Genomic DNA, 26790 nt, shown 5'->3' on the forward strand with positions numbered 1-26790 from the left:
TCGCTTACTATTCCATCACTAACACAGTAAGTTTGATAAACTTCTGAAATATGAATGTTTTCAGTTTATCCACAATTCAATTCAGTTTCAGAATTAATAGTAGGTCAGTCAATAATGCTCATAAAAATAATATTAGTATTACAAAAAAGAAAAAAGAAAAGAAAAAGAAGACGAAGATGACCAGTGCTAAAGTGATTCTTTTTTTTTTTCAATCTTTGCAGGAAACTTCGTTTCAAGTGGTTTTAATTTCAGGCAATAATTTTTCATTTATTCTGATGATTTATGGTAACATTGCTGTAACAGGACATCAGGTGGAGGTAAGAAGCTTGTATTCTGTGTTGAAAACAAAATGTTACTACTCTCTCAAATATATAGCATATGTACTGTATATACACTATTTATATGATTAATGATTTTTACACACTTTCAGGCTGGTTATGACACAGTAAACTCCACTGACTACTTTGTGATTCCTGGATCAAACAGAGGAAACTCAATCTCAAACCTCAAGAACTCCAGTAATGTCAATGTCCCCGGCCGATGGGCCTTCAGGGTGGACGCTGGACACAACACCTCTAAAAGTAAGAAGTCTTGTCTTTATAGAAATAGATAATAAATAGGTTTTGTTTTTGTTTTGATCAATTTTATATAACCCCATGCAATGTTTTTGTATGTTTAATGTCAACAAATTTGAGTATTTTAGGTGTTTGTCTGTGTTTCCCTTTAGACAACATCATTGGACTTCAAATGAAACTTTCCTCGTTTTCAGATCTCACACAGACTGGAAACATTGTTTTACAGCAAGTACGTCACACTTCCTACAAACATTTATACAAAACAGTAATAGATAATAGCTAGTTTGATCTATCTGTCCATATTTGTTTCAGATAAAAGAGGAGCTGGTCAAGAACGGTCTGCCAGGCAACATAGAGCTGGAGTTAAGAAAAGTGCAAAAGATAAAGCCGTAAATTCAGTTTCCTTCAGGAAAAGAAATTAAACATTCTTGTTCGTTTAGTTTCTGACAGCAAATATCCTATTGATCATGTGAAGACTGTGAAGATCCCATTTTTACATTATGTGTATTCATTTAAAGGATTATAATGGGCACAAAGAATCATAAAAGTTTTATAAAAGAAGTGCATATGACTTTTTTTTACATACAAAGTAAAAAAAAAGTTTACTCCGATGTACACTTCAAGCAGCTCTATATCCCACTATTCAACTTGATTGTGACATTACTGCAGATTACTGTACACATTCAGCAAATAATTAAACATACTGTGTGAAAAAGTCTGTGTGTTTCCCTTTAGACGTCGTTGGACTTCAAGGGAAACTTCCTAATTTTCAGACCTAACATTCAGGGCTGTGTTTCCCAAAAGTGTCACACGTCTAAGTAGATTGTAGAACCATTGCACCATCTATTAGCCTGTCCATGTTGTGTTTCAGATATTACAGGAACTGGTCAATTACCTCAAGTGGAGGAGTTCAAGTATCTTGGGGTTTTGTTCACGAGTGAGGGAAGGATGGAACGGGAGATTGACAGACGGATCGGTGCAGCTTCTGCAGTAATGCGGTCGATGTACCGGTCTGTCGTGGTGAAGAAAGAGCTGAGCCGCAAGGCGAAGCTCTCGATTTACCGGTCAATCTACGTTCCTACTCTCACCTATGGTCATGAGCTTTGGGTTATGACCGAAAGGACAAGATCCCGGATACAGGCGGCCGAAATGAGCTTTCTCCGCAGGGTGGCTGGGCGATCCCTTAGAGATAGGGTGAGGAGCTCGGTCACTCGGGAGGAGCTCAGAGTAGAGCCGCTGCTCCTCCACATCGAGAGCGGTCAGCTGAGGTTCCGGATGCCTCCTGGACGCCTTCCTGGGAAGGAGAGGAGGAGACCCCGGGAGGAGACCCCGTGGAAGACCTAGGACAAGCTGGAGAGACTATGTCTCCTGGCTGGCCTGGGAACGCCTCGGTGTTCCCCCGGAAGAGCTAGAGGAAGTGGCTAGGGAGAGGGAAGTCTGGGCATCTCTGCTTAGACTGCTGCCCCCGCGATCCAGCCCCGGATAAGCGGAAGAAGATGGATGGATGGATGGATGGATGGATGGATGGTCAATTACGATCTGCCACGCAGCACAGAGCTGGAGTTAAGAAAAGTGCAAAAGATAAAGTTGTCTTCTTTAGAAAAACAAATAAAACCATCCTGTTCGCTTTGTCGCATACCGGTACTATAGTTTAAGTGCTGGAGTGAAGTGTTTACTCAGGGGTGGTAAAAGTACTCAAAAGTTATACTCGAGTAAAAGTATATATACCTAAATAAAAAAATACTCCAGTAAAAGTAGAAAGTCCTCCATTCAAACATCACTTGAGTAAAAGTACAAAAGTATCCCATTTAAAACTTACTTAAGTACTGAAAGTAAACAGTAAATATTAAAATTAACTGTAAATATCAATAATTAAGCAAATCAATTGTTTTGGGAGTGATATGCAATGTTTTAATTGAACAAATTATAAGATTAGATACTGCAATTAAGAATTTTTTAGATTTGCAACCATAAGAGACAATGAAGCACCTTAACGCAGTATAAGGGTTGAACTTTGCAATAGACATGTTCCATAACATTAGATGCATCAAACAGAAGATGTGCAAGATACAAGGTTGTTTCAGAATATCAATGAGGAAGAACCACCTCTTTAAGTTGAAATATCTTCAAAACACACCATTAGGCTACTATTCAAAGTTGTAAAAACTTCTGTTCAGCTTTAGCAGAAGCTGATTTTCAAAATTGCTAGAGTCCATCCTGGCTCTCCTGGGGCAAAATAAAAGTCCTGCCATACTAAACAGCCTTTCACACGCTGCTGAGGCAGGAAGGGGTTTGTTTAACTTAATGTACAACTTGCAGATGGAGGGAAAGGTCTTCAGCAGACTGATGTGGTCAGCATGGTTAAATCACACAAAAGTTCAACCCCATGTCTGCCACCATTAGATATCAATATGCGTTAGCTAACTTGACGTTAGCTGTTTACAAGACACGTTTCAATATGAAATCACTTGGCTAACAATAGTAACAACATTAACATCAACTCACCTCAATATGTTTTCTCAGATTTGAGGGTGACATTTGAATTCTGAAATTTCATTCACCCATGGCAGACAAAAAAGACATATCAGCCGATAAGAATCTCCCTTGACTTAAGTGAATTGGAACATATCCTTGAGATATGGCCATGGGTGATCCCTGCCGGGAATCTCGGGATCATTGCTGGCAGTTAAAGCTGCACCTTCACCTGTTTCAGCGGCCATCTTGCACTTCGCAATGGCGAACTGAGTGCTGCGTGAGCGTATGCTGGCAAAGAGCTCGCGCCTCGCGGCCTTGCGCGTTCTTTTTTTCCAAAGAAAACCAAGTTTTTCATTGGTTTGGAAAGCCAGTGTAATAAATACTTGGAGCGGGCATTGGGAAATGTATCGGAGTAAAAAGTAAACTTCGTCTTTAATATTGTAGTGGAGTAAGAGTGAAAGTAGATGCAAATAAAACATACTCAAGTAAAGTACAGATCCCCGAAAAAAATACTTAAGTAAAGTAACAAAGTATTTTTACTTCGTTACTTACCACCACTGTGTTTACTATAGCATTCTTGGAGAAGTGCGTTTCCTCAAGCCATAGTATGAGTTGCTTTCCCTCATCTTTAAACAGTGCATACCCCTGTGGATTCCTTGGTGTACGAGCCTGGTTGTGGGCAAACCGCAGCATGCATTTCATACCATTCTTTTCAATATTGCTTAAAGGTAGGGTTAAGGCTATTTTTTGTTATAACACTTTTTGTTATACTGCTTGACACTCTCTTCACATCCTGATAGAAATAAATAATAAAAGTTGTATAAATATTAAAACATGTATATATATCTTCAGTGGAATTCTCAGTACCAAAACATTTTCGTCCAATCATCACATTCGGTCCAAATGCAATGAGGAAATGTCCTACCTTTCAACTTATGGTCTTCCATAACTCCGCACACGTGCTCGCACAGACGCTTTAGGCTATGCAGAGATGTAGACTGACAGTCACAGAGTGCCACAAACACCCCCTCACACTTAGATTTATGCATTTCTATGACAACACTATCAAGTGCGGTCTAAAATGGAATGTCGCTCAACAGGAAGGAGATCTCGACAGTGGCAAGAAAATGAAGGATGGTTGTTTCTTTGGAAATATGTGATGTTACTCAACAGGAAGGGTAAATCCCTTTTTGTCTCTCAAGAATATAAACACACACACACACACACACACACACGCACGCATGTGCACACACACACACACGCACGCATGTGCACACACACACACGCATGCACACATACTTACGCACACAATCTTTTTTTATATCAGTATGTAGACTCTCCAAAGTCGTAATAGTTTTACACTGAGCTAATGATATTTTATATCCTCTAACCTAACCCAACCCCTACTTCTGCAGATACACAACCCTCACACAACACTGTGAAATCAACTGAAACATTTAGATATATTTAATGAAACATTTACGCATCGTAATAAGTGGATACAAATTGGAAAAATAATTTTATATGTTTTTCGTATTTTGATTTAAAAACAAAAATAAATAAATCAACTAATAAATAGATGACAGTTCGTTCAAGGGATACAGACAATCTCAGATTCTTGACATGTAAACTCTATAATCTAAAATCTAAATGTCACATTATATATGCAGTAAAATATGTACTGATTACTTTTTTTTTTCATTCCAGATCTTCCTCTTAAACACGGGCCGGAACACTTTTAAAATCAGTCAACTTCCTGTTAATCCACATCAGAAGAGCAGCAGAAGAAGCAGTCTGAGGTAAGTCAAATCTTTCTCTTTAATGTTAAATTCAAATTAGAACATTTATCCTTCCTTGTGGAATGTATTGGAATAAAAATAATGTGCTATATAAATAAGTTATATACTGTGTATAATTATATACATGCTATTTTTATTCCAATACGTTCTAATTTGAGAATATAGTTTATAGTTTAGAATATTTACATGTATATAATGGACAGATTTGTTGGTACCCTTCCATGAAAAAAGAACCCGCAATTTTCTCTGAAATAAATTGAAAATGACAAAAGGAAATGGAATCAATCATTGTATCCAGGTTTAATTAAAAAAATATTTGCTTTAGATTTTTGATTCAACAGAATATTTTAATAAAACATTTTTTTAAATGGGTTGGACAAAAATGTTAGGACCCTTAACCTAATATGTTGTTCACAGCAAACAAGCAATTTCTGCACCTGCCAACTGGTATGTTGGCACACTCTCCATGAGCAAACTGCTCAGCTGTCTCAGGTTTGATGGGTGCCGTCTCCAGACTGCATGTTTCAACTCTTTTCATAGATGTTCGCTGGGATTTAGATATAGGGTTGATAGAAGGCCAATTCAGAACTGTCCAGTGTTTTGTTTTTAGCCATTCTTGGGTGCTTGTATATTTTGGATCGCTATCCTGTTGGAGGACCCATGAGCAACTGAGACAGAAATTTCTGATGCTCTGCATATTTCGCTCCAGAATGCCTTGATAGTGTTGACACATCATTGTGCCCTGCGCAGATTCAAGGCACCCTGTGCAGCAATGCAGCCCCAAAACATAACTGAACTGCATGAATGTACATAAGTACATTAAAGTAACTGTAGAAAGGTTTGTGTAAAGTTTTTGAAGTCATAAATTTGACAAAAACATAAAATCACTTTTTAGGTGCAAATACAATGCTTATTTACTACAGTAGTTTACAATACAGACATGTACACAAAATGTACATCATAATATAGCAGAAAAAAACGTTAATAATGAAATAATGTCATAATAATTAGATATTGAATATTAGCTTTTACCGTTTAACAGCTATAAATGAATACAGTCAGATTTGATTGAATCATCTGATTTTTAATTAGGGTTTTTATTAAGATATATTCCTGATTAACACGGTTCAAGTGCATTTATATAATGCACAATGCTCTAATAATGCTCTCTGATTACAGAAGAAGGACTCCTATGCTGGCTTTATCTCTGACTTCATCATCATGAGATTGTCTCTGGTTTCACAGCATCTGCTGGTGTTCGCATCAGTCCTGACACTGAGTAAGGTTTAGTTTACTATCTGTTTATAATCTCTTTCTCTGTATTAGAACAAGAATATTGTCCACTCTAACCATTCTCCTTATTGTGTGGGGCCAGTATAACATCTTCAGCTGATTTGAAATGTTTCATTATTGAATTAAAAATGGCCATTTTCAACTGTTTAGTTATTTTCTTATAGCCACTTCCTGATTTGTGTTGCTCAATAACGTTTTGTTACTAATCAGTGACACATTCTCAGTCATTCTCATGAGGAATCTGGTGTATGCATCACCTCATAATTAGAGCAGGAAGTCATGACTTACCACTAAAGTACCTAAACACTCAGGCGAACTTAAAAACATGAAGGAATATACTCTAATTCGTTTTTAAGTATTTTGTGGTGTTGACAAAAATTGTGGAACACGTTTTGGAGAAATATTAATTTAATGTTTTACACATTAATTTTTTTCTATGATTTTACTTCAGTTAAAGGATAGATTTGTTGTGGACATTTTTAATGAAAGACGGTAAACAGCCCATTTAACTCATATTAACCCATATTAATCAAGTGTCCCAATATTAGTCCACAGTTACACTAGTCCACCACCAGAGGTCATCCTCTTCCCACTACTAATCGCAGCCAGATTCCTCACACATGACATGAACAAACAAAAGCTTCATAAATTACTGTGCAATTGAAATGTCAAATCTTTTTGCATATTTGTTCATTTTCTTACCGTAAGAAACATACCGTAATTAATTGTTAACTGTAAACTTATTGTTAAAGGGGCTCTATGTAAGGATTTTCATGTATTAATCCTTTTTATTGCCAATGGGCCCTATTTTAACGATCTGAAACGCAAGTGTCAAAGTGCAAAGCGCAAGTAACTTTGTGGGCGGATCCCGGCACTGTTGCTATTTTCCCGGCGGGATAAATGCCTCTAGCGCCTGGCGCAAATCTAAAATGTGTTGGTCTGAAGTAGCTTCATTATTCATAGGTGTGGTTTGGGCGTAACGTGAAATAAACCAATCAGAGCGTCCTCTCACATTCCCTTTAAGAGCCGGCGCGCTTATTCCACGGCGGATCGCTATTATAACGGCGGATTTGCCAGGCGCACGCCAGGAGCAGTTCACAGCCGAGGAGACCGACGTTCTCGTCATGGCCGTAAAACACAGAGAAGTGACATTGGGGATGATGGGAGAAACCCACCCAAATTAGCTTCGGTTAAACAGGCGTATAATTTGGGTAAATGTGTCGCCTAATCTAGATAGATCTTTTCCACATCTTCACGGACACAACAATGATTTCCCTCGTGTGTTAATATTTTTCCTTGTAATAATGTATGATTTGCAAAAATTAAAACTGCTGCGTCTGTTTATATTAGAGAATCAAAGTGGATGCGCGTTAACACGCTACAATATGGCCAAGCACGCGCCCTTAAAATACCATATCACTAACGCGCAACGCGTCACTGTCTTTAGACTGTTTTTTTCCTGGTCAGTGGCACAATTGCTTTCTAAAACTGCAGAATTGTACTGCAGAAACATGATTGTAGAAGTACCCAGGAGAACAGCTACCTGGTTAAATTTTCCGACGACACTGTGTTGCTGTCACTATTACAGAGGCCATCATCTGATCATGGAAATGCTCTAAATGAATTCATCTCATGGTGCGATAACCATTGTTTAGAACTAAATGTATCCAAAACTAAAGAAATAATTATTGACTTCGGGCGAAATCGAGATACAGTTTTTAACAGCACTATACACAATGCTAAGGTTGAAATTGTCTCCTCATATAAATACTTGGGCACTGTTTTTGATGAGCATCTTAGATTTGATCTTAACAGTGCTACCATTGTAAAGAAAGGGCAACAGAGAATTCACCTTCTTCGCAGACTAAATACTTTCTCCGTCTCACCGGTCATCCTGTGCAGATTTTATCAGTCTTTTATTGAGAGTCTTTTAAATTTTTCTTCAATCTGCTGGTTTCATAATTTGAGCATCAAAGACAGGAATAGCCTGAATAATATTGTAAAGATTTGTTCTAAAATTATCGGTGTGAAACAGAGAGACCTAAATGTCTTCTGTAACCAGCAAATACTGCGGAAGGCAATGAGCATCCTGGCCGTCCCGGACCATGCTCTGGCAGGTGAATTCTCTCTGTTGCCTTCTGGGCGTCGCTACGCGCTCCCGGCATGTAAGCCCAATCGTCATTCTAAATCTTTTATTCCTTATGCGATTAAACTCTTAAATTCCGCATAAAGTTCCTGGAGAAAGGAAAAAATGCACATAATGATGAACTTGTACTGCTGTACGTTATGTATGTGTGCGATGAACTTGTTACTTGTGTGGATAATGTGTGTGATTTGTATTATTTATTGTTGTTGACACGCTGCTCTTAACCAATTGCCCCGTGTGGGATCAATAAAGTTGATTGAATTGAATTGAATTGAATTGAACACCTGCCTTGTTTAGTTCGGTTGAATCGCACTAGAGTTCGTTTTCCGAATTGGTGCGGTTCGTTTAGGCAGGTGAGAATGCAGCAATCGCACTCGGGTGCGCACCAAAAGCGGACCAAACAAGCGTACCGAGACCTCCTAGGAGAGGTGGTCTCGGTACGCTTTCAAACGAACTCTGGAGCGGTTCATTTGTGGTGAGAACGTGATCCGACCTCGAACAGACCCAACTGCCAAATAACTGCGCATTTTTGGACTAAACCAGCTGCCGTAGTCAGCCGCGCTGTGCATTATGTCAATGTTTAGCAACATTAATGCACGCGTTGCCTCCTCCTGAAGTGACTCGCTGCGTGCATTATTTAAATTATTTTCAAGCCGCATTCTCGCTTCATTCTCAAATGTTATTGTTTGCCTAAAGTGGTGCAGACAAACTAATATAATAAACTATGACCAGGGATACAATCAGCCCACAAAGAACATTTCTCCACAGTAAAAAGCGGCGTGTTGTCTGCCGGATTTTCCTCCTCTTTGTTTACTTCCGTCAGTTCTGTTTTTTTTTCCCGCACGTTAATTCTGACAATCAAAGTGCAGTTATGAAAATACGTTCAAGACCCATCTGGCCAACGAGTGATGTGGATGTTGTCACGTGACTGCATTTTGGTTCGTTTCATAAACTGATTCGGACCAGAGCAATCAGTGCTGTGAAAAGGAACCAAAATGCCTGAAAAATGCTACAAAGTATAATTTTTCTCCCTTGGTCCGGACCAAATGAACCGAACTACAGATGTGAAAGCACCCTAAGTTACATGAAACAATATAACTACATATTTTACACCACTGACAAGGGAAAAGTCACTTCTCACGGTGTCTATGGCTAGCTTCTAGGTAATGCTAACATTATGAAACAACAGTTTTCATTTGCATTGTTGAAGTTGGAATACCTTACCTGTCCAGCAGAAAACAGGCAACTTCGAAGGCTTTAAAAGCCTTTTTCCCTCATAAGACCCTTCTATCGGTGAAAAGCCACACCGATGTTGACCCGTGATTTTTGCCTTCGTTTCTCCCTTATTTTTCTGGCTTCATCATACTTCCTCTTCTTCGAAGCAGATTTACCCTCCGTCGGCTCTTGTCCTAAACAATATCTGTGGTCATTAATTTTCCCGAAATTCTACTGCGTCTTTTTCTGCTGCTTCTCATTCAAGTTAGTGACGAAACGCGCTCTGTAGCGCTATTTGTTCGCTGTCGGCTACGGTAGAAACATGACGTCACAATATGTCGACCTTCATAGAAGGGGGTGCCCGCGGTTATGTAGATATAAATGACTCATTCTAAGCTAATAAAAACATATCTCATTAAGTAAGGTCTTTATACACCACTGAAAACATAGTTATGGATCTTATATTGCATTTATGTCAATAGATCCTCAGAAATAGTACACATTGCACCTTTAACAGTGTGTAAGAAACTTAAAAAACGTGAACTTTCCCGTCTTCCTAGGTTGGATGAAAGCTTGTAGAATGATTTTTATATGAAGGACTCAGGATGTTTTTGCTGGGAAAATCAAAAGGATGTGACGTTGCACTCCTGAGAGCCTCTCTACTATTCTACGAAACATGAAACGAACGCTTATAAAATGTTCATAATAATATTAAACTAGCCATTCTGTACTGTAATGTCAATGTGTCATGAAATGAAAAGGGATTCATTCAAACTATAGTCTTACATTGCCAGATCTATTGTCTATAGTCTCACATATACTTTATAATCAAACAATTATAAAAGTGTAATTTTAATTCTTCCTCTTTAAATATATGTATTAGTAAGATGATATTTAAATGCTTAGTTTTATAATCAAAGCTGTTTAGTTTTTATTGTGGGGAGAAAAACATAATGATGAATGTGAGATGTATCAATCAGACGACAGAAGGCATGTAGTAGATTGTGTACAACAGGGTTAATTGAGCTTTACACAAAGTGATCTAAAATTGAATATTCTTTTTCTTAAAAAGCCATTGCACCAACAACATCTCCATCAACAACATCTCCATCAACAACATCTGCACCAACAACATCTCCATCAACAACATCTGGACCAACAACATCTCCATCAACAACATCTGCACCAACAACATCTCAATCAACAACATCTCCATCACCAACAACATCTCCATCAACAACATCTCCATCAACAACACCTCCATCAACAACACCTCCATCAACAACATCTCCATCAACAACATCTCCATCAACAACATCTCCATCAACAACACCTCCATCAACAACACCTCCATCAACAACATCTCCATCAACAACACCTCCATCAACAACACCTCCATCAACAACACCTCCATCAACAACATCTCCATCAACAAAACCTCCATCAACAACACCTCCATCAACAACACCTCCATCAACAACACCTCCATCAACAACATCTCCATCAACAACACCTCCATCAACAACACCTCCATCAACAACACCTCCATCAACAACACCTCCATCAACAACACCTCCATCAACAACACCTCCATCAACAACACCTCCATCAACAACACCTCCATCAACAACATCTCCATCAACAACATCTCCATCAACAACATCTGCACCAACAACATCTCCATCAACAACATCTCCATCAACAACATCTTCATCATCAACATCTCCATCAACAACATCTCCATCAACAACATCTCCATCAACAACATTTGCACCAACAACATCTCCATCAACAACAACAACACCTCCATCAACAACACCTCCATCAACAACAACAACATCTCCATCAACAACATATCCGTCAACAACATCTCCACCAACAACATCTCCATCAACAACATCTCCTTCATCAACATCTCCTTCATCAACATCTCCATCAACAACATCTCCATCAACAACATCTCCATCAACAACATCTCCATCAACAACATCTACATCAACAACATCTACATCAATAACACTGGCAGGTAATTATGAACCTTTTAATTAGAACCAGATCTGTGGTGTGAATTGAACAAACCTGAGAAGAACCTGAATTAATTTTTTTATTTTGACTCTCTAGAATTATGACCCTCTCTCTAAAAACTCATGGATCAGTGCAGGCTTCATAGATAATTGGCTATTTACACAAATTATTTAATATGTCCTGCCACAACTTTCTGTTTTAATAGGAATTACATCAATACAGAAAAGAAAACTGGACATATCAACTGAGTTAACAGTATGAGGTATTTAATGGTGTTTCTACAGTATGTGTTTATTCTTACAGAAAACACAACGTCAAACACAGTGTCTGTTAATAATGCTGTGAGGGAAGACTAATCATATGCCTGTGCAACATTTTATGTACCTTCCGAAGTGTTTTATAATTTAAAGTCAGCATAAAACGCACATTGTGATAGTCTTTTCTTTCCTATTGAGATGTATATTCGAGTGAAACAGCTTCTCGAACAAGAAAACATTTAGGGCTGGACTTGATTTTGCCAATCGGTAATTGATTAAATCACTGTCTTATGTAAGTGTCAAAGCCCGATCTGGTGTTTGTTTCCAAAAAGCAGTACTTTGGTCTAATCTGAACCATACATTGTGTGCCCATAGAATGTTACAGTAATGTTTGGCAAACAGATCCTTGAGTTTGTAGTTTGATGATGGCAACATTTGATGCAGCACCAGCAGGTGGTGCAAGCGACTGTTGACGAAGACTAGAGCAACAGTTAGAGAAGCAATCATTTCATTCATAAAAAACGGATTTACATAAATGGGGCAAGCAGTAAGTATATTTGTGATGATTATCAGTGCCAGTCTATGGAAACGCTTATAAAAGACACAAAAGCTGTGTTTACAAGTCTTCACGGTTACCATATTTTAATGTTAGCCTATTCCCCGATGCTGACGTAGGCTACAGATCAAACGTTAAATCTGAGGTAGTAGATATATAATTATCTTGGTTGTTTAGTTTCCTTACTTTTCTGCACTGGGGGTTCCCTCAACCTCAATACCTCATAATCCAGGATTTCCTTGTCGTTGGGGTGCTTAACGTAATTAAAAAGGGTAAACCCTAAAACAACTTTTTTATTTAAAGCAATATTTGTTTTTGTTTTGAATTATATAATTTAATAGCAGAGACTTAAATGTTTATAAAGATTTCCCTGAGTTTTGTTGAAGTTTAGAGACGTGCTCCAGAAAAAAAGTTCACGGAGACAGAGAGGCAGAAAGCATACCCTTTTGTCATTTTCTTTATTTTACAAAAGCACAATGTTTTGTTTCGATTGTAAGTGGACACATCAAAAAGTAGACATTTTACAGTTTATTTTTTTCTAAGTCTATATGACCATAAATTACAGAGTATGTTAAGTCTATTTTGCTGCTATGTGAAAAAAAATCCAGCAAAACGCACCGACGCATTTTTCAACCCCAGAGGTTTAATGGACTAATACAGTGATATAAAAGACCGGCGATCATCATTTTCATGATCGATCGTCGCTTTTTATAATGGTAACATGAATTAGCATGAATTAATAGGATGTTAACATATAGTTACCATGAATTAACGTGATACTATAATGTTTTAACACATTGCTAACATGAATTAGCATGTTCATAAGACAAGGAGTGTGCTCCCCGCTGTACGGGGTGTAAAATCCGTATCCTGGTGCTCTTTGGATTTAGGAATAAGGCACTCGAGAATTTAAGTAAATGTACATAAAAAGCCTTAAGACTTAAGCCCGGACAAGGGCAAGGCCTAGCAGGACATTGAGCCTCCAGGGCAGATCTGACAGTTCAGGAGGCCAGGGCAGATCCGACAGTTCAGGAGGCCAGGGCAGATCTTACTGTTCAGGAGGCCAGGGCAGATCCAACAGTTCAGGGGGCCAGGGCAGTTCCGACAGTTCAGGACCCAAAGGCGGTTCCGACAGTTCAGGAGGCCAGGTCAGATCCGACAGTTCAGGGCCCCAAGGCAGATCTGACTGTTCAGGGGGCAGGGCAGATCTGACATTTTAGGACCCCAAGGCGGTTCCGACAGTTCAGAAGGCCAGGGCAGATCCGACAGTTCAGGAGGTCAGGGCAGATCTGACAGTTCAGGACCCCAAGGCGGTTCCGACAGTTCAGAAGGCCAGGGCAGATCCGACAGTTCAGGAGGTCAGGGCAGATCTGAAAGTTCAGGATGCCAGGGCAGATCTGACAGTTCAGGATGCCAGGGTAGATCCAACAGTTCAGGAGGTCAGGGCAGATCTGACAGTTCAGGGGACCAGGGCAGATCTGACAGTTCAGGAGGCCAGGGCAGATCCGACAGTTCAGGAGGTCAGAGCAGATCTGACAGTTCAGGAGGTCAGGGCAGATCTGACAGTTCAGGAGGCCAGGGCAGATCCGACAGTTCAGGAGGCCAGGGCAGATCCGACAGTTCAGGAGGCCAGGGCAGATCCGACAGTTCAGGAGGCCAGGGCAGATCTTACAGTTCAGGAGGCCAGGGCAGATCCAACAGTTCAGGGGGCCAGGGCAGTTCCGACAGTTCAGGAGGCCAGGGCAGATCCGACAGTTCAGGGCCCCAAGACGGATCCAACAGTTCTGGGGGCCAGGGCAGATCCGACAGTTCAGGGCCCCAAGACGGATCCAACAGTTCTGGGGGCCGGGGCAGATCCGACAGTTCAGGAGGCCAGGGCAGATCTGACAGTTCAGGAGGCCAGGGCAGATCCAACAGTTCAGGACCCCAAGGCGGTTCCGGCAGTTCAGGAGGCCAGGGCAGATCCGACAGTTCAGGGCCCCAAGACGGATCCAACAGTTCTGGGGGCCAGGGCAGATCCGACAGTTCAGGGCCCCAAGACGGATCCAACAGTTTTGGGGGCCAGGGCAGATCCGACTGTTCAGGGCCCCAAGGCGGATCCGACAGTTCTGGGGGCCAGGGCAGATCCGACAGTTCAGGACTCAATTAAAACACTGGACAGAACTAAACTGTGATCAGAAAACCCCACTGGTATAATTTTACAAAATTGTAAAAGATTACGTTGATGCTGAACACTATAAATTCTGTCAAATCATGACAAAGAGATATAATGTTCAGTACTATGAGCCCAAATGTACTGTCTAACATCTTGATTCATATTTCTCCATACATCACATAAATCATGAGTTTCAATTAGTTATAAATAGTTATATATAATAAGTGTTTTCTGAGAAGCAGCGTGGTTCTAGATGATTGGTATCTAACCTCTTAGCAGTACAATTAAAATCTCCACCTAAAAATAACATATCTTCTGGATTTAAATCTTTCAAAACAGCATCCACCTTATCAAAGAAAATAACTCTTTCTAATCCCTTTGTAGGTGCATATATATTCAGAAGTACTAAAGTAATTTTCTTAAATTTCACTTTGATCTTTAAAAACGACCACTTATTATTTCCTCAACTTCACAAGACAGAGGTAAAAAATGTTTTGAAAACAAAACAGCAACACCTCCACTAATAGAGTATTTGTGACTCCCATTCTCTTCTCCAGTCGGTCTCATTTTTAAAATCACAGTGTTTCTTACAGAATATCAATTTGATTTTGTCTAATAAACTCAAATAACATCATTCTTTTATGACCATCTCTGGCACCATTTAAGTTTAAAGATCCGGTTTTATTTTAGAGACCAGAAAAAGAAAAAAAAAGAGAATTTTAGAAGTTGACAGCCTCATCATCTTTAGAATTGTTTTGTTTTAGTTTGTTCACAAGTTTTCTAAGAAGGTAAATCTCCACATCTTGAAAAACTCTTTCAAAACCTCACATCATTGATGAACTGTTTACAATCAGGAAAAAAAATCAACTTGCACTCCTTTCAATCCCTTTGTTTCTTGCAGAAATTTGCTAATGTCATCAGCTCTATACAAACAAACCAAGTTTTCATTTTGAGAACTTATAGACAGATTTGAACCCTGAGACACATTTGAATCAGAGGAATCTCTATCACTGCCTGATCCCACATTCTCATTACCACCCTCGTCCTTCTTTACTTGTTTAAAAGCTTTTCCACAGCTTTTTCTTTATTTTAACTGGGATCTTGAAAACATATTTTGCTTCCTTTTCAAAATCAACATCGTCTTCAACATCAATTTAATCAGCATCTACACAAACGGTTTCAGAATGTTCACCCTGCTGATCGGACATCGAGAGAGTATCATTTTTACTAGGCTCGATAACAATCTCAATTATATTAGATTTATTCTCGGCAGCCACAACTGCGATCGGCCCAAGCTCAATCTCACCGGCTTCGACCACAGCCATACCGGCAATGTCATTTGCGATCTCAGCCGTAGGAAGAACAGAAACGCCCTGTCCCAAGCTTGTGCTCGCACCTGCACTGTCCTTTTTATTAGCACAATCACGAACAAGATGTCCAATCTTACCACAACTAAAACATTTAATAGTGTCAGATGTTGCAAACACTGTGTAATTGAAACCATAAATTTTGATCGATCTCATCAATTCCAGTTTTCAGAACCATGAAAACTTGTCTTCTAAATGAGACTAGATGCTTCACTAAGGGTGACTTGCACCCGAGAGGGATTTTCTTTGTAGGAGAAACCCGTTTTCCATACCGAGATAACTCTTGCACTATCTCGTCTTTGATAAACGGAGGTACGTTGGACAGTATGACTTTTTAGACGGGCTACTCAAAGGTAAAACAGTAACGAGTGAACCATTCAACACAACGCCGCTTTGGACAATGTCATTTGCCTTTTCAACTGTTTAAAAAAATAAATAAAATGCACTGTTCATTCGCGATGCTGAGACAATCTCTCCCACCGCTTAACATTAATTCGCTCCACATTAATTGTAGACTCCACCTTCACTCAGAGAGAGAGAGAGAGAGAGAGAGAGAGAGAGAGAGAGAGAGAGAGAGAGAGAGAGAGAGAGAGAGAGAGAGAGAGAGAGAGCCCTACAATGAAATAAACTAATGGAAAATAGAATTAAGTAAATTAATGTATGCCTTCAGGATTTGTGAAATTTGTGGTTCGACTTTTTTGTCTTTTCTAAATGAAGAGATGTTCAAGATGTACAATTTGCCATGTATAACTTAAAACTTTTTCACGGTAGAAAAGCTTTTTTAACTCCACTCTTAGGTAGATCCCATGTGTATAGTATGAATAGTAATAAAAAAATGTGTTTTGTTTTTTCACAGACCCATGCTATAGCTACACTGCGCTGAATGATTCATGGAGATCCACCAACAATCTATTTTCCTCTCAACTAATGTGTGACACTGAGGTCAACTGGCACGGCTGGTACCGTCTCTTCATTCAGGGCCAGAGCGCTCAGATGCCAGACACATGTGTTGATGTGTATAGATGTGGTACTTTTTCTCCTCTGTGGCTGAAAGGAGGACATCCAACAGTTGATGATGGAGTGGTCACTCGAGCTGTCTGCGGAAACTGGACTAATAACTGCTGCTGGTTCCAATCCCAACCCATTAAAGTCAAAGCCTGTCCTGGCAATTACTACGTCTATGAGTTTGTGAAACCATATACCTGTCATCTGGCATACTGCGCAGGTACAGTAAAAAATAATTAGCATTCATACAGAAATGTGTTTTTGTAATGTATTGCATCTAGGATTACGTTAAATCTGTTTTTAACATACTGTGGAGGTAAATACATTAACATGTGCCTTTTGTCATTTATATTTGTATCATTATCATTATATATCAATTAAATTTTTTTTTTTTGTTTTTTGTTTTTTTGCAGAAGTTAGGAACAGTACCATCAATAATGCTATTGTCACTCCAAACACAACTTTGGCAGGTAATGTATACGCTATGGCTGACTGCTGGAGTTTTCATGGGATGTATCATGAAAATAAATTATTCAGTGTGTGTTTGTGTTTACAGTGAACAGTGAATACAGTGAACAGTGTTTAAAATTTGCTGAAGCACATGCTCATTAACATATATTAATTTGTCATTTTACTGCCTTAACTCCACTAGATGTTGTAATGAATTGTAAGAAATGTAACTGTGTAAAATCTTTACACACAGTTTTTCTATTACTAAAACGAGACAAAGTCATGACAGACGTCTTTAAATTCTGTCTATACAAATAGCAATATTGTTGACAAAAAAGACGAGACTAAAATAAAGTTAAAAAAAAATTTGTCTTACAAGCCAGTGTTTTGATACTTTTCATATTATCTCATATAATGTGTTTGTATGATTAGTTATGCATACATTTAAAACAACATGCAAATGAGTATACACTACGTTGATGTTTGGAACTATTTCAAATGATAATAGCACCTACTTATAATTATATTTTAATTAGAGTAGGCTATATGCCGTTGCACTGCAAAGCCATGGACAGGTAATTTTGAATTAATGTTGCATTCATAATCAGAAACACCCGAAGCTCAGTAAATTTGCTTATATTTACCAATCGTGCCAGGAGGTGGGTGGAGGTGTTGTATTTATTCTTTTATAAATATTTTTGTATTATCTATGTATATATTTTTAAAGACACTGTTACCTGTAGCACTATGTTTCCTATGCTCCTCAGATTATATATTACACAGTGCATCCGGAAAGTATTCACATCGCTTCACTTTTTCCACATTTTGTTATGTTACAGTCTTTTTCCAAAATGGATTAAATTAATTATTTTCCTCAAAATTCTACAAACAAATACCCAGTAATGACAATGTGAAAGAAGTTTGTTTGGAAGCCTTGTCTGTAGTTGAGGTCTCTGATTCATCTAAAGTTGATACATTTCTGAATTCACTTAAAAACTCTAGATCAAAGGACATATTTGGACTAGAGTCTCTGTTTTTTAAAAAGCATGCAGATTTATGTACTGGACCAATAACAAAGATAATGAATGCCTCTATTAAAGAAGGGAAGTTTCCGAAGGACTGGAAGTCAGCCACCGTTAATATATCAGGAGACCAGACTGAGGCGAGTAATTACAGGCCTATTAGCATTTTACCTGTCATCTCTAAAATTGCTCAGAAATGTGTTGCCGAACAGCTGACCACTCATCTCAATAGCAGCCTTTACACACTGCACCCAATGCAATTTGGTTTTCGAGCTAACCATTCTACTGAGACAGCATATTGCTGCTGCTTAGAAAACATCAAGCTAAAAATGGACAAAGGAGGTGTTGTTGGTTCCATATTTTTGGACTTAAAGAAGGCATTTGATACTGTCGACCATCAAATACTCATCTGTAAATTATCCCCTAACGTGCTGAATTGGATGAAGTCCTACCTTAAGGCAGGCTTACACTTTGCGATTTTCGTCCGATTTTGAGCAAAATTCTGACTCGTGCAACTCTTTTTCAGGGGTCGGGGCGATTTTCAGCTTTGTCGTGAGTCTTTTGTCGTGCAGTGTACAGGTAGGATGAATCTCTGGCATGTCAGAAATTTTGGTTGATCCTCGTGACTACAGTATATCGCACAGTTAAAGCAAAGCTACGAACCCCTGTAGCAAAGCTAGTTTGCCCTGAACTAAGTGTTTTTCTCTCACTCTCTCACAAGTTTAACCATTTCATCTGCAGCAGGAAAGAAAATGAAATGAGGGAGATCTTTAAGTTCTGTAGCTCAAACTAGCTACAAATTACTATTGCTTCAGTTCGTGTTGCAAAATGGATTCATCATGTGATCCTGAACCACAAAACCAGACACATGGGTAAATTTTATAAATTGAGATTTATACATCATCTGAAAGCTGAATATATAAGCTTTCCATTGATTTATTGTTAGGACAATATATGGCCGAGATACAATTATTTGAAAATCTGGAATCTGAGGGTGCAGAAAAATCTAAACATTGAGAAAAACGCCTTTAAAGGTATCCATTTATGTTCGCGATTGTGCTGCATTCACTCACAAAAATAAACATTTGATATATTTACAAAATATCTTCAAAGAACATGATCTTTACTTAATATCCTAATGATTTTGTGCCATAAAAGAAAAGTTGATAATTTTGACCCATACAATGTATTGTTGGCTATTGCCACAAATATACCCGTGCGACATGTGTCTGGTTTTGTGTCACATATTACCAACGTCTTCCAAGCCACCTGCGATGTATCTACACCGTGCCTCTTTTATTAATTAAAGCTGTTTTTAATTTCATTGATGACTAATTATTGCAGTGTTCGGACATACTTAAGACTGTTAATAATAAAAATTCTATGCCTATTATTCGTTATAATCGACCTAAATGATTTAGACAATTTTCAATGAGGGGGAGTAAGCTTCTGTGTTATCTTTTATTATCCCCACAGCGCATTATACGGTGATACGCTATGAAATTATTGCGTGGCAAATTACTTATAATAGCCTATCAATTTTATAATAAAAGTAGCCTAAGCTACTTCCCACCTGATGGAGTTTGAGAGGTTTTGCAAAGAAGAATGGGAGAAAATACCCCAAAATAGGTGTGCCAAGCTTGTAGCATCATACTCAAAAAGACTTGAGGCTGTACGTTTTTTTTTCTTCTTAATACATTTGCAAAGATTTCAAACAAAATTCTTTCACATTGTCATTATGGGGTATTTTTTGTAGAATTTTTGGAAAATAATGAATTTAATTCATTTTGGAATAAGGCTGTAACATAACAAAATGTGGAACAAGTGAAGCGCTGTGAATCATGTCCGGATGCAGTGAATATTAATTGAAAATAAAATGTAAAATATAAAAGTATATTCTTTTTTTAATTCCTTCATAGTATTTGTGAATAAATGTTTGGTTCAACTGTTTGGTCATTTCTAAATAAAGAGATGCTCTACAATTAGCTTAACTCATGTAAGGAAGAAAAGCTTTTTAAACTCCATTCTTAGGTAGATCCCATGCCACAAGTGTGAATAGTACTTTAATTTTCTAAATACTTTTTTGTTTTTACAGACCCATGCTATAGCTACACTGCGCTAAATGATTCATGGAGAGCCACCAACAATCTATTTTCCTCTCAACTAATGTGTGACGTTTGGGGCTTCTGGAACGGGTGGTACCGTCTCTTCATTCAGGGTCAGAGCGTTCAGATGCCGGACACATGTGTTGATGAGTATAGTTGTGGCACTGCTGCTCCACTGTGGCTGAAAGAAGGACATCCAAAAGTTAAGGATGGAGTGGTCACTCGAGCTGTCTGTGGTCACTGGAGCAATAACTGCTGCTATTTCCAATCCAATCCCATTAAAGTCAAAGCCTGTCCTGGCAATTACTACGTCTATGAGTTTGTGAGCCCAGTTAGCTGCCATTCAGCATACTGTGCAGGTACAGTAAACATAATTTGCATTTATCCAGGAATGTTTTTTTGTAATGTATTACATCTATGGGTTTGTCAGACCATCTATCAGTTTTTGACATATACTGTGGAGGTAAATACATTAACATGTGCCTTTTGTACTTTTATAATTAGGGGTTCAAGCACGAAGTGCTGAAAACCTATATTGTTAGGATTTTTATTAGTATTATTATATGGGGTTCTAGCATGAAGTGCTGAATAGGATTTTTATTATTATTATTATTATTACCAAACTGTAAGGCCTAGAGACTTGAAACCTGGCCAGGTGGTAGGTCTGAATTTGGGGAGAACATCACAAGGTATGAGCCCGATTGGCCAATAGGGGGAGCTACAGTGAACAACAACGCGAAACCTATCTTAACTCTGAGGCTGCGTTCCAGTCCACTTTTAGCCACGAACTTGCGAACTTCCCTAAGCACTTCCCCTCGGGGGAATCCCTGCCACCATTTTGAAGTGCGTTCCACTTCGTGAAGTGGACGAGGGAAGTTTATATGGACAGACCCACGTTCCCTCGATTTTGACCGAGGGAGCGATTCTACTTCATATGAACACTTCAGGCACCTATATGTCCCACAATACAGTATGATTGTGATGTCACCACAGATCGCGTCTAATCACCACCACAACAAACAACTCTATGATATATTAATTATATATTTTTTATTTAAAACATCCCAAACACACATTTATACATTTGGATGCTGCATTAAACAAATTCTTAAAGGGATTGAAAAATAATAATAATACATCAACTCCACTGCTGATTCCAAGTGATCAAGGGCTTAGGACTGAACGCAGCCCTAGACTGTTTGTCGTAGACTCAAGTGTCTTATATCATTGGAAGCCTTGAGTCCAGCAGACAAACAAAACGTATAACAAAACTAAACTCTGATTTCATTTCCGGTATGCAAATCTTTCCGCCATTTTGAATTTTCCAAAAAATCTACTTTTTTTTTAACTCCTCATAGGCCGTTTGTCCAATTTGCTCGAAACTTCACATGCATCATGGGACCCTCATGGCAAAAGTTGTCAAAAGAATTTTGATCGATGAAACCGTTTATCTCATACAATTTTTTATAAATATGGTATGGCCCATTATAAGCAACATGTATATATATTGTATGCACAAAGTAGAAAGTTCACAAAACTGTGTACATGTGGAGATCAACTCATTTTGAAGAAACATGTCAGGTTTCATGGATTTCTGATGCTCAGAGAGCTCACAGTAAATTCTAAACTATCAATCATTTAAACTGAAGATGAAGCCTTTAATATGCTGTTGTCCACAAAAGGGACCCGCAGGATCTTTTTAATCTAATCTTTATCATTATCCAGCATTGGCTGATAAACAAATGCTTAAAACCATTAATTTTTTCAAAGAAAGAAAGGGTGCACTGGAAATATAGATTTATATAATTTGCGTATGCTCCATCATGGATATTTTATGGTTTAATTTTGGTTCGGCCAAGACCACAACAGCATAGTTGGCATGAAGGTCTTAAATGCTTGAACCCTGTTAATTGCTGCTTGATTTTATATTTGTATCTGTTTATTAATTAATATTATTTCCTTTTTTTGCAGAAGTTAGGAACATAATCATCAATAATCCTACTGTCACTCCAAACACAACTTTGGCAGGTAATGTATACGCTATGGCTTTTACTGACTGCTGAAGACAGGATGTATTTGAAAATACGTCATATGTGTTTGTGTCTGTAGGTACAGACTGTAGATAAAACAGTGTTTGAAATTTGCACATGTTGATTACCATAGAGATTTTATAGATTTGTCATTTTACTGCATTAACTCCATTTGATGTTTTAATGAATTGTAAGAAATGTAACTGTTCAAAATCTTAACACACCTTTTCTTCTATTACTAAAACGAGACGAGATCACGACAGACGTCTTTACATGCTGTCTTTATCAACATGCAATATTGTTGACAAAAAAGATGAGACTAAAGTATAGTTTTTAAAAAACTGCCAAAATGTCTCTATGTAGATACAATTTTGTCTTACAAGCCAGTGTTTTGATACATTTCGCATATGTGATGTGTTTGTATGATTAGTTTATGCATAGCTCATCTATGCTATACTTGTAAAAATTAGGAGGAAAAAAAAAAACTTTTAGCAGACAAACAAATTCAATTCATACAATCTCTTCCCAGAAAAAGGACCAAAAATATAAACATAGCTATATGCTTTTTAGAATGATATGATAATCTATAATGATAATATAATTATACTTTATATCATATCATAAATAATACAATTCTAATGTAGTATCAATTAGAGAGGTTCATGATACAATTTTGGTCCCCACATCTTTGATCTATGGAATGTCCCCATAAAACGTGTTTGTGAGTGAATTACCTGCATCTGTGCATCATCTCTCTACGTTGTAAATTGTGTTGGAAGGCCGTACAATAAAATAAATTATATATTAATGGAAAATAGAATTAAGTATATTCATTTATTTATTTGTAGGATTTGTGATGAAATTTGTGGTTCAACTGTTTTGTCTTTTCTAAATGAAGAGATGCTCTACAATTTCCTGTATAACTTAAAACTCATGCAAGGAAGAAAATCTTTTTCTTTTTTTTTACTCCACTCTTAGGTAGATCCCATGCCACAAGTGTATAGTATGAATAGTAATTTCATTTTATTTTATTGTTTTCACAGACCCCTGCTTTAGCTACACTGCGCTGAATGATTCATGGAGAGCCACCAACAATCATCAACTTGCACAGTGTGACACTGCGGTCAACTGGCACGGCTGGTACCGTCTCTTCATTCAGGATCTGAGTGCTCAGATGCCGGACAAATGTGTTGCCACATTAAGTTGTGGAACTTATGCTCCACTGTGGCTGAACGGAGGACATCCACAAATCGAGGATGGAGTGGTCACTCGAGCTGTCTGCGGAAACTGGTTGAATGACTGCTGCATTTTCCGATCCAATCCCATTAAAGTCAAAGCCTGTCCTGGCAATTACTACGTCTATGAGTTTGTGAGCCCAATTGGCTGTTCTCTGGCATACTGCGCAGGTACAGTAAACATAATTTGCATTCATCCAGGAATGTGTTTTGTAATATATTACATCTATGAGTTTGTTAGACCATCTAACTTTTTTTCTGGCATACTGTGAAGGTAAATAGCCTTCATTAACATGTGCCTTTTGTACTTATGTGCCTTTGTATCTGTTTATTTATTCAAATTCATTATTTTATTTATTTTTTGCAGAGGTTAGGAACATTAGCACCAATAATGCTACTGTCACTCCAAACACTGGTAATGTATACGCTATGGCTTCTGCTGAAGTTTTGACGGGATGTATCGTGAAAATCTATTATTCTGTATGTGTTTGTGTCTGTTGGTACAGACTGTAGATAAAACAGTGTTTGAAATTTGCAGATGCTGAAGCACGTTCATTAACATATATTAATTTGATATTTTACTGCATTAACTCCACTTGATGTTTGAATGAATTATAAGAAATGTAACTGTACAAAATATTTACACAACTTTGTTAAATGACCCAAGACAGTTATATATATATATATATATTTAAATAGATATTTTATTTAAAGTCACATGAGTCATCCACCAGAGGGCATCATTAGCGTCCCGCTACTAATCAGCCAGATTCAAACATGAGCCCCATAAATCAGTGAATGTAAACATCAGGTAACAGAAATTATTTATCTTCATTCTCTTGGTACCAGGAATATTCTACCCATTCGGTTCTTCAGGAGACACAATAAACCCTGCTGTTGATGATGGAAGCTCCTCAGTTATTACACTGTCGAGTCCATTTCTGTTCTTTGGCCGCACATACCAGCAGATTTATGTAAGAATTATTTGAATTCTAAGTCTAAATGTGAATGCTTTATAAACTCATCTGTGATCAGTTAAACCTGTGGCTGTGATTTTGACAAAATGTCTCATGTTTCAGGTTAATAATAATGGACACCTCACATTCAACCAGCCTTCAGGCCAATATATTCCCGCTAATGGAAGCCAAGATATAATTGCTGGTCTCTGGACCGACCTTGACAACCATGCGAGAGGTGTAGTTTCATATCGTCAGTACACTAATGGAAGTGTTCTCACACGCGCCACTCAGGATATAAACAATCATTTCCCAAATCTGGCCTTCAGCGCTTCTTGGGTCTTTGTTGCAACATGGGATAAAGTTGCTTACTATCCCATCTCTAACACAGTAAGATTGATATACTTATGAAACTTAAGTGAATTTTCACTTGATCCACAATTCAATAAAATTTTGGAAAACTTTAGACAGTGACAGAGAAAATTATAATAAATTAAAACAGTAAAAATAATAATGAGATCAGTCAGTAATGCTTATCAAAATAATATTCAATAATACAAAAATATAATTTTGTATATAAAAAAATATATGTAAATGCTCAGGTTAAAGTGATTATCTTTTTTAATCTTCTCAGGAAACTTCGTTTCAAGTTGTTTTAATTTCAGGCAGTAGTTTTTCATTTATTCTGATGAACTATGGAGACATTGCTGTAACAGGACTTCCGGTGGAGGTAAAATAAACTTGTTTTCTGTATCAGAGCAATATGTTACTATTCACTAGTGTATATTCTATTTATATTATTACTGTTTTTACATACTTTCAGGCTGGTTATGACACAGTAAACTCCACTGACTACTTTGTGATTCCTGGATCAATCAACGGGAGCTCAATCTCAAACCTCAAGACCACCAGTAATGTCAATGTTACCGGTCGATGGGCCTTCAGGCTGGACAGTGGACACAACACCTCTAAAAGTAAGAAGTCTTGTCTTTATAGAAATAGATAATAAATAGGTTTTGTTTTTGTTTTGATCAATTTTATATAACCCCATGCAATGTTTTTGTATGTTTAATGTCAACAAATATGAGTATTTTAGGTGTTTGTCTGTGTGTTTCCCTTTAGACAACATCATTGGACTTCAAATGAAACTTTCCTCGTTTTCAGATCTCACACAGAGTGGAAACATTGTTTTACAGCAAGTACGTCACACTTACTACAAACATTTATACAAAACACAGTAATAGATAATAGCTAGTTTGATCTATCTGTCCATCTTTTGTTTCAGATTAAACAGGAGCTGGTCAAGAACGGTCTGCCAGGCAACATAGAGCTGGAGTTAAGAAAAGTGCAAAAGATAAAGCCGTAAATTCAGTCATCTTCAGGAAAATGAATAAAACAGTCTGGTTCGCTTAATGTCTGACAGCAAATATCCCATTGATCACATGAAGATTGTAAAGTTTTACATGTGGTTTCATTAAAAAATTGGCACAAAACAGCACCAAAGTTTTATAAAAGAAATCCATTCGACTTTTTCCATATTGACACATTTTTCCATTTTTACAATAACTTCCTTAAATCTTTGCACTGGGTTTCTTTTGAGATGTATTCAATGTGACCAACATTTGTGAGCAAAACGTTTTGTTGTTGTTGAATGTTTTCAATGAATCGATGATGCAGTTTAAAGAACTGGTTTGAATGGTTAATTAACGAATCAGACTGTTCCAATCCACAAGTTCAGTTCAATGATCCCATCTCTAGAGAGGAAGAATATCAAAGAATGATGACATTATTATTATTTTTTCTTCCTCACATAAAGCTATCGTATGACTTTAGAAGACTTTAAATATAGTGTATGTATGGGTTGTATAGATAACTTGGTAACACTTTACAATAAGGGTGCACTAATGAGCATTAATTCATGCTTAACTAATGCACAGATAATACTGAATTAATGTATTAATGATTATCTAAGCTATTCATTAATGATTGCCTCATTAGCAACTAATGAAGAGTCTGTCTGGTTAATATATTAGTTCATATATGAATTGTTAATAATTAAATGTGTAAGTGTGTATAAAGAACAAGGGTCAAGAACTTCAAGCTGAATAAAGAGAAATGCAAGAT

The 26790-nt window shown here is 37.7% G+C and overlaps 2 protein-coding genes across 2 annotated transcripts; both read left to right on the forward strand.

Moving 5' to 3' along the window:
• The first annotated feature begins 308 nt into the window (after positions 1 to 308).
• LOC306989802 (uncharacterized protein) lies at positions 309 to 1087 on the forward strand. Its single transcript, XM_079595814.1, has 3 exons — positions 309 to 581; positions 728 to 804; positions 888 to 1087. The coding sequence occupies exons 1-3, from the start codon at positions 410 to 412 to the stop codon at positions 966 to 968; spliced, it is 330 nt and encodes a 109-aa protein (XP_079451940.1). The 5' UTR covers positions 309 to 409; the 3' UTR covers positions 969 to 1087.
• A 3709-nt stretch (positions 1088 to 4796) lies between these two features.
• LOC306989936 (uncharacterized protein) lies at positions 4797 to 26790 on the forward strand. Its single transcript, XM_079596045.1, has 15 exons — positions 4797 to 4849; positions 6029 to 6128; positions 10576 to 11529; positions 16720 to 17088; positions 17282 to 17338; positions 20436 to 20804; positions 22417 to 22473; positions 23519 to 23881; positions 24078 to 24125; positions 24560 to 24684; positions 24790 to 25056; positions 25301 to 25396; positions 25490 to 25640; positions 25789 to 25865; positions 25952 to 26790. The coding sequence occupies exons 2-15, from the start codon at positions 6071 to 6073 to the stop codon at positions 26030 to 26032; spliced, it is 3072 nt and encodes a 1023-aa protein (XP_079452171.1). The 5' UTR covers positions 4797 to 4849; positions 6029 to 6070; the 3' UTR covers positions 26033 to 26790.

This window comes from Phoxinus phoxinus (genome assembly GCF_949152265.1).
Source record: "Phoxinus phoxinus genome assembly, chromosome: 21".
Taxonomy (NCBI): Eukaryota; Metazoa; Chordata; class Actinopteri; order Cypriniformes; family Leuciscidae; genus Phoxinus; species Phoxinus phoxinus.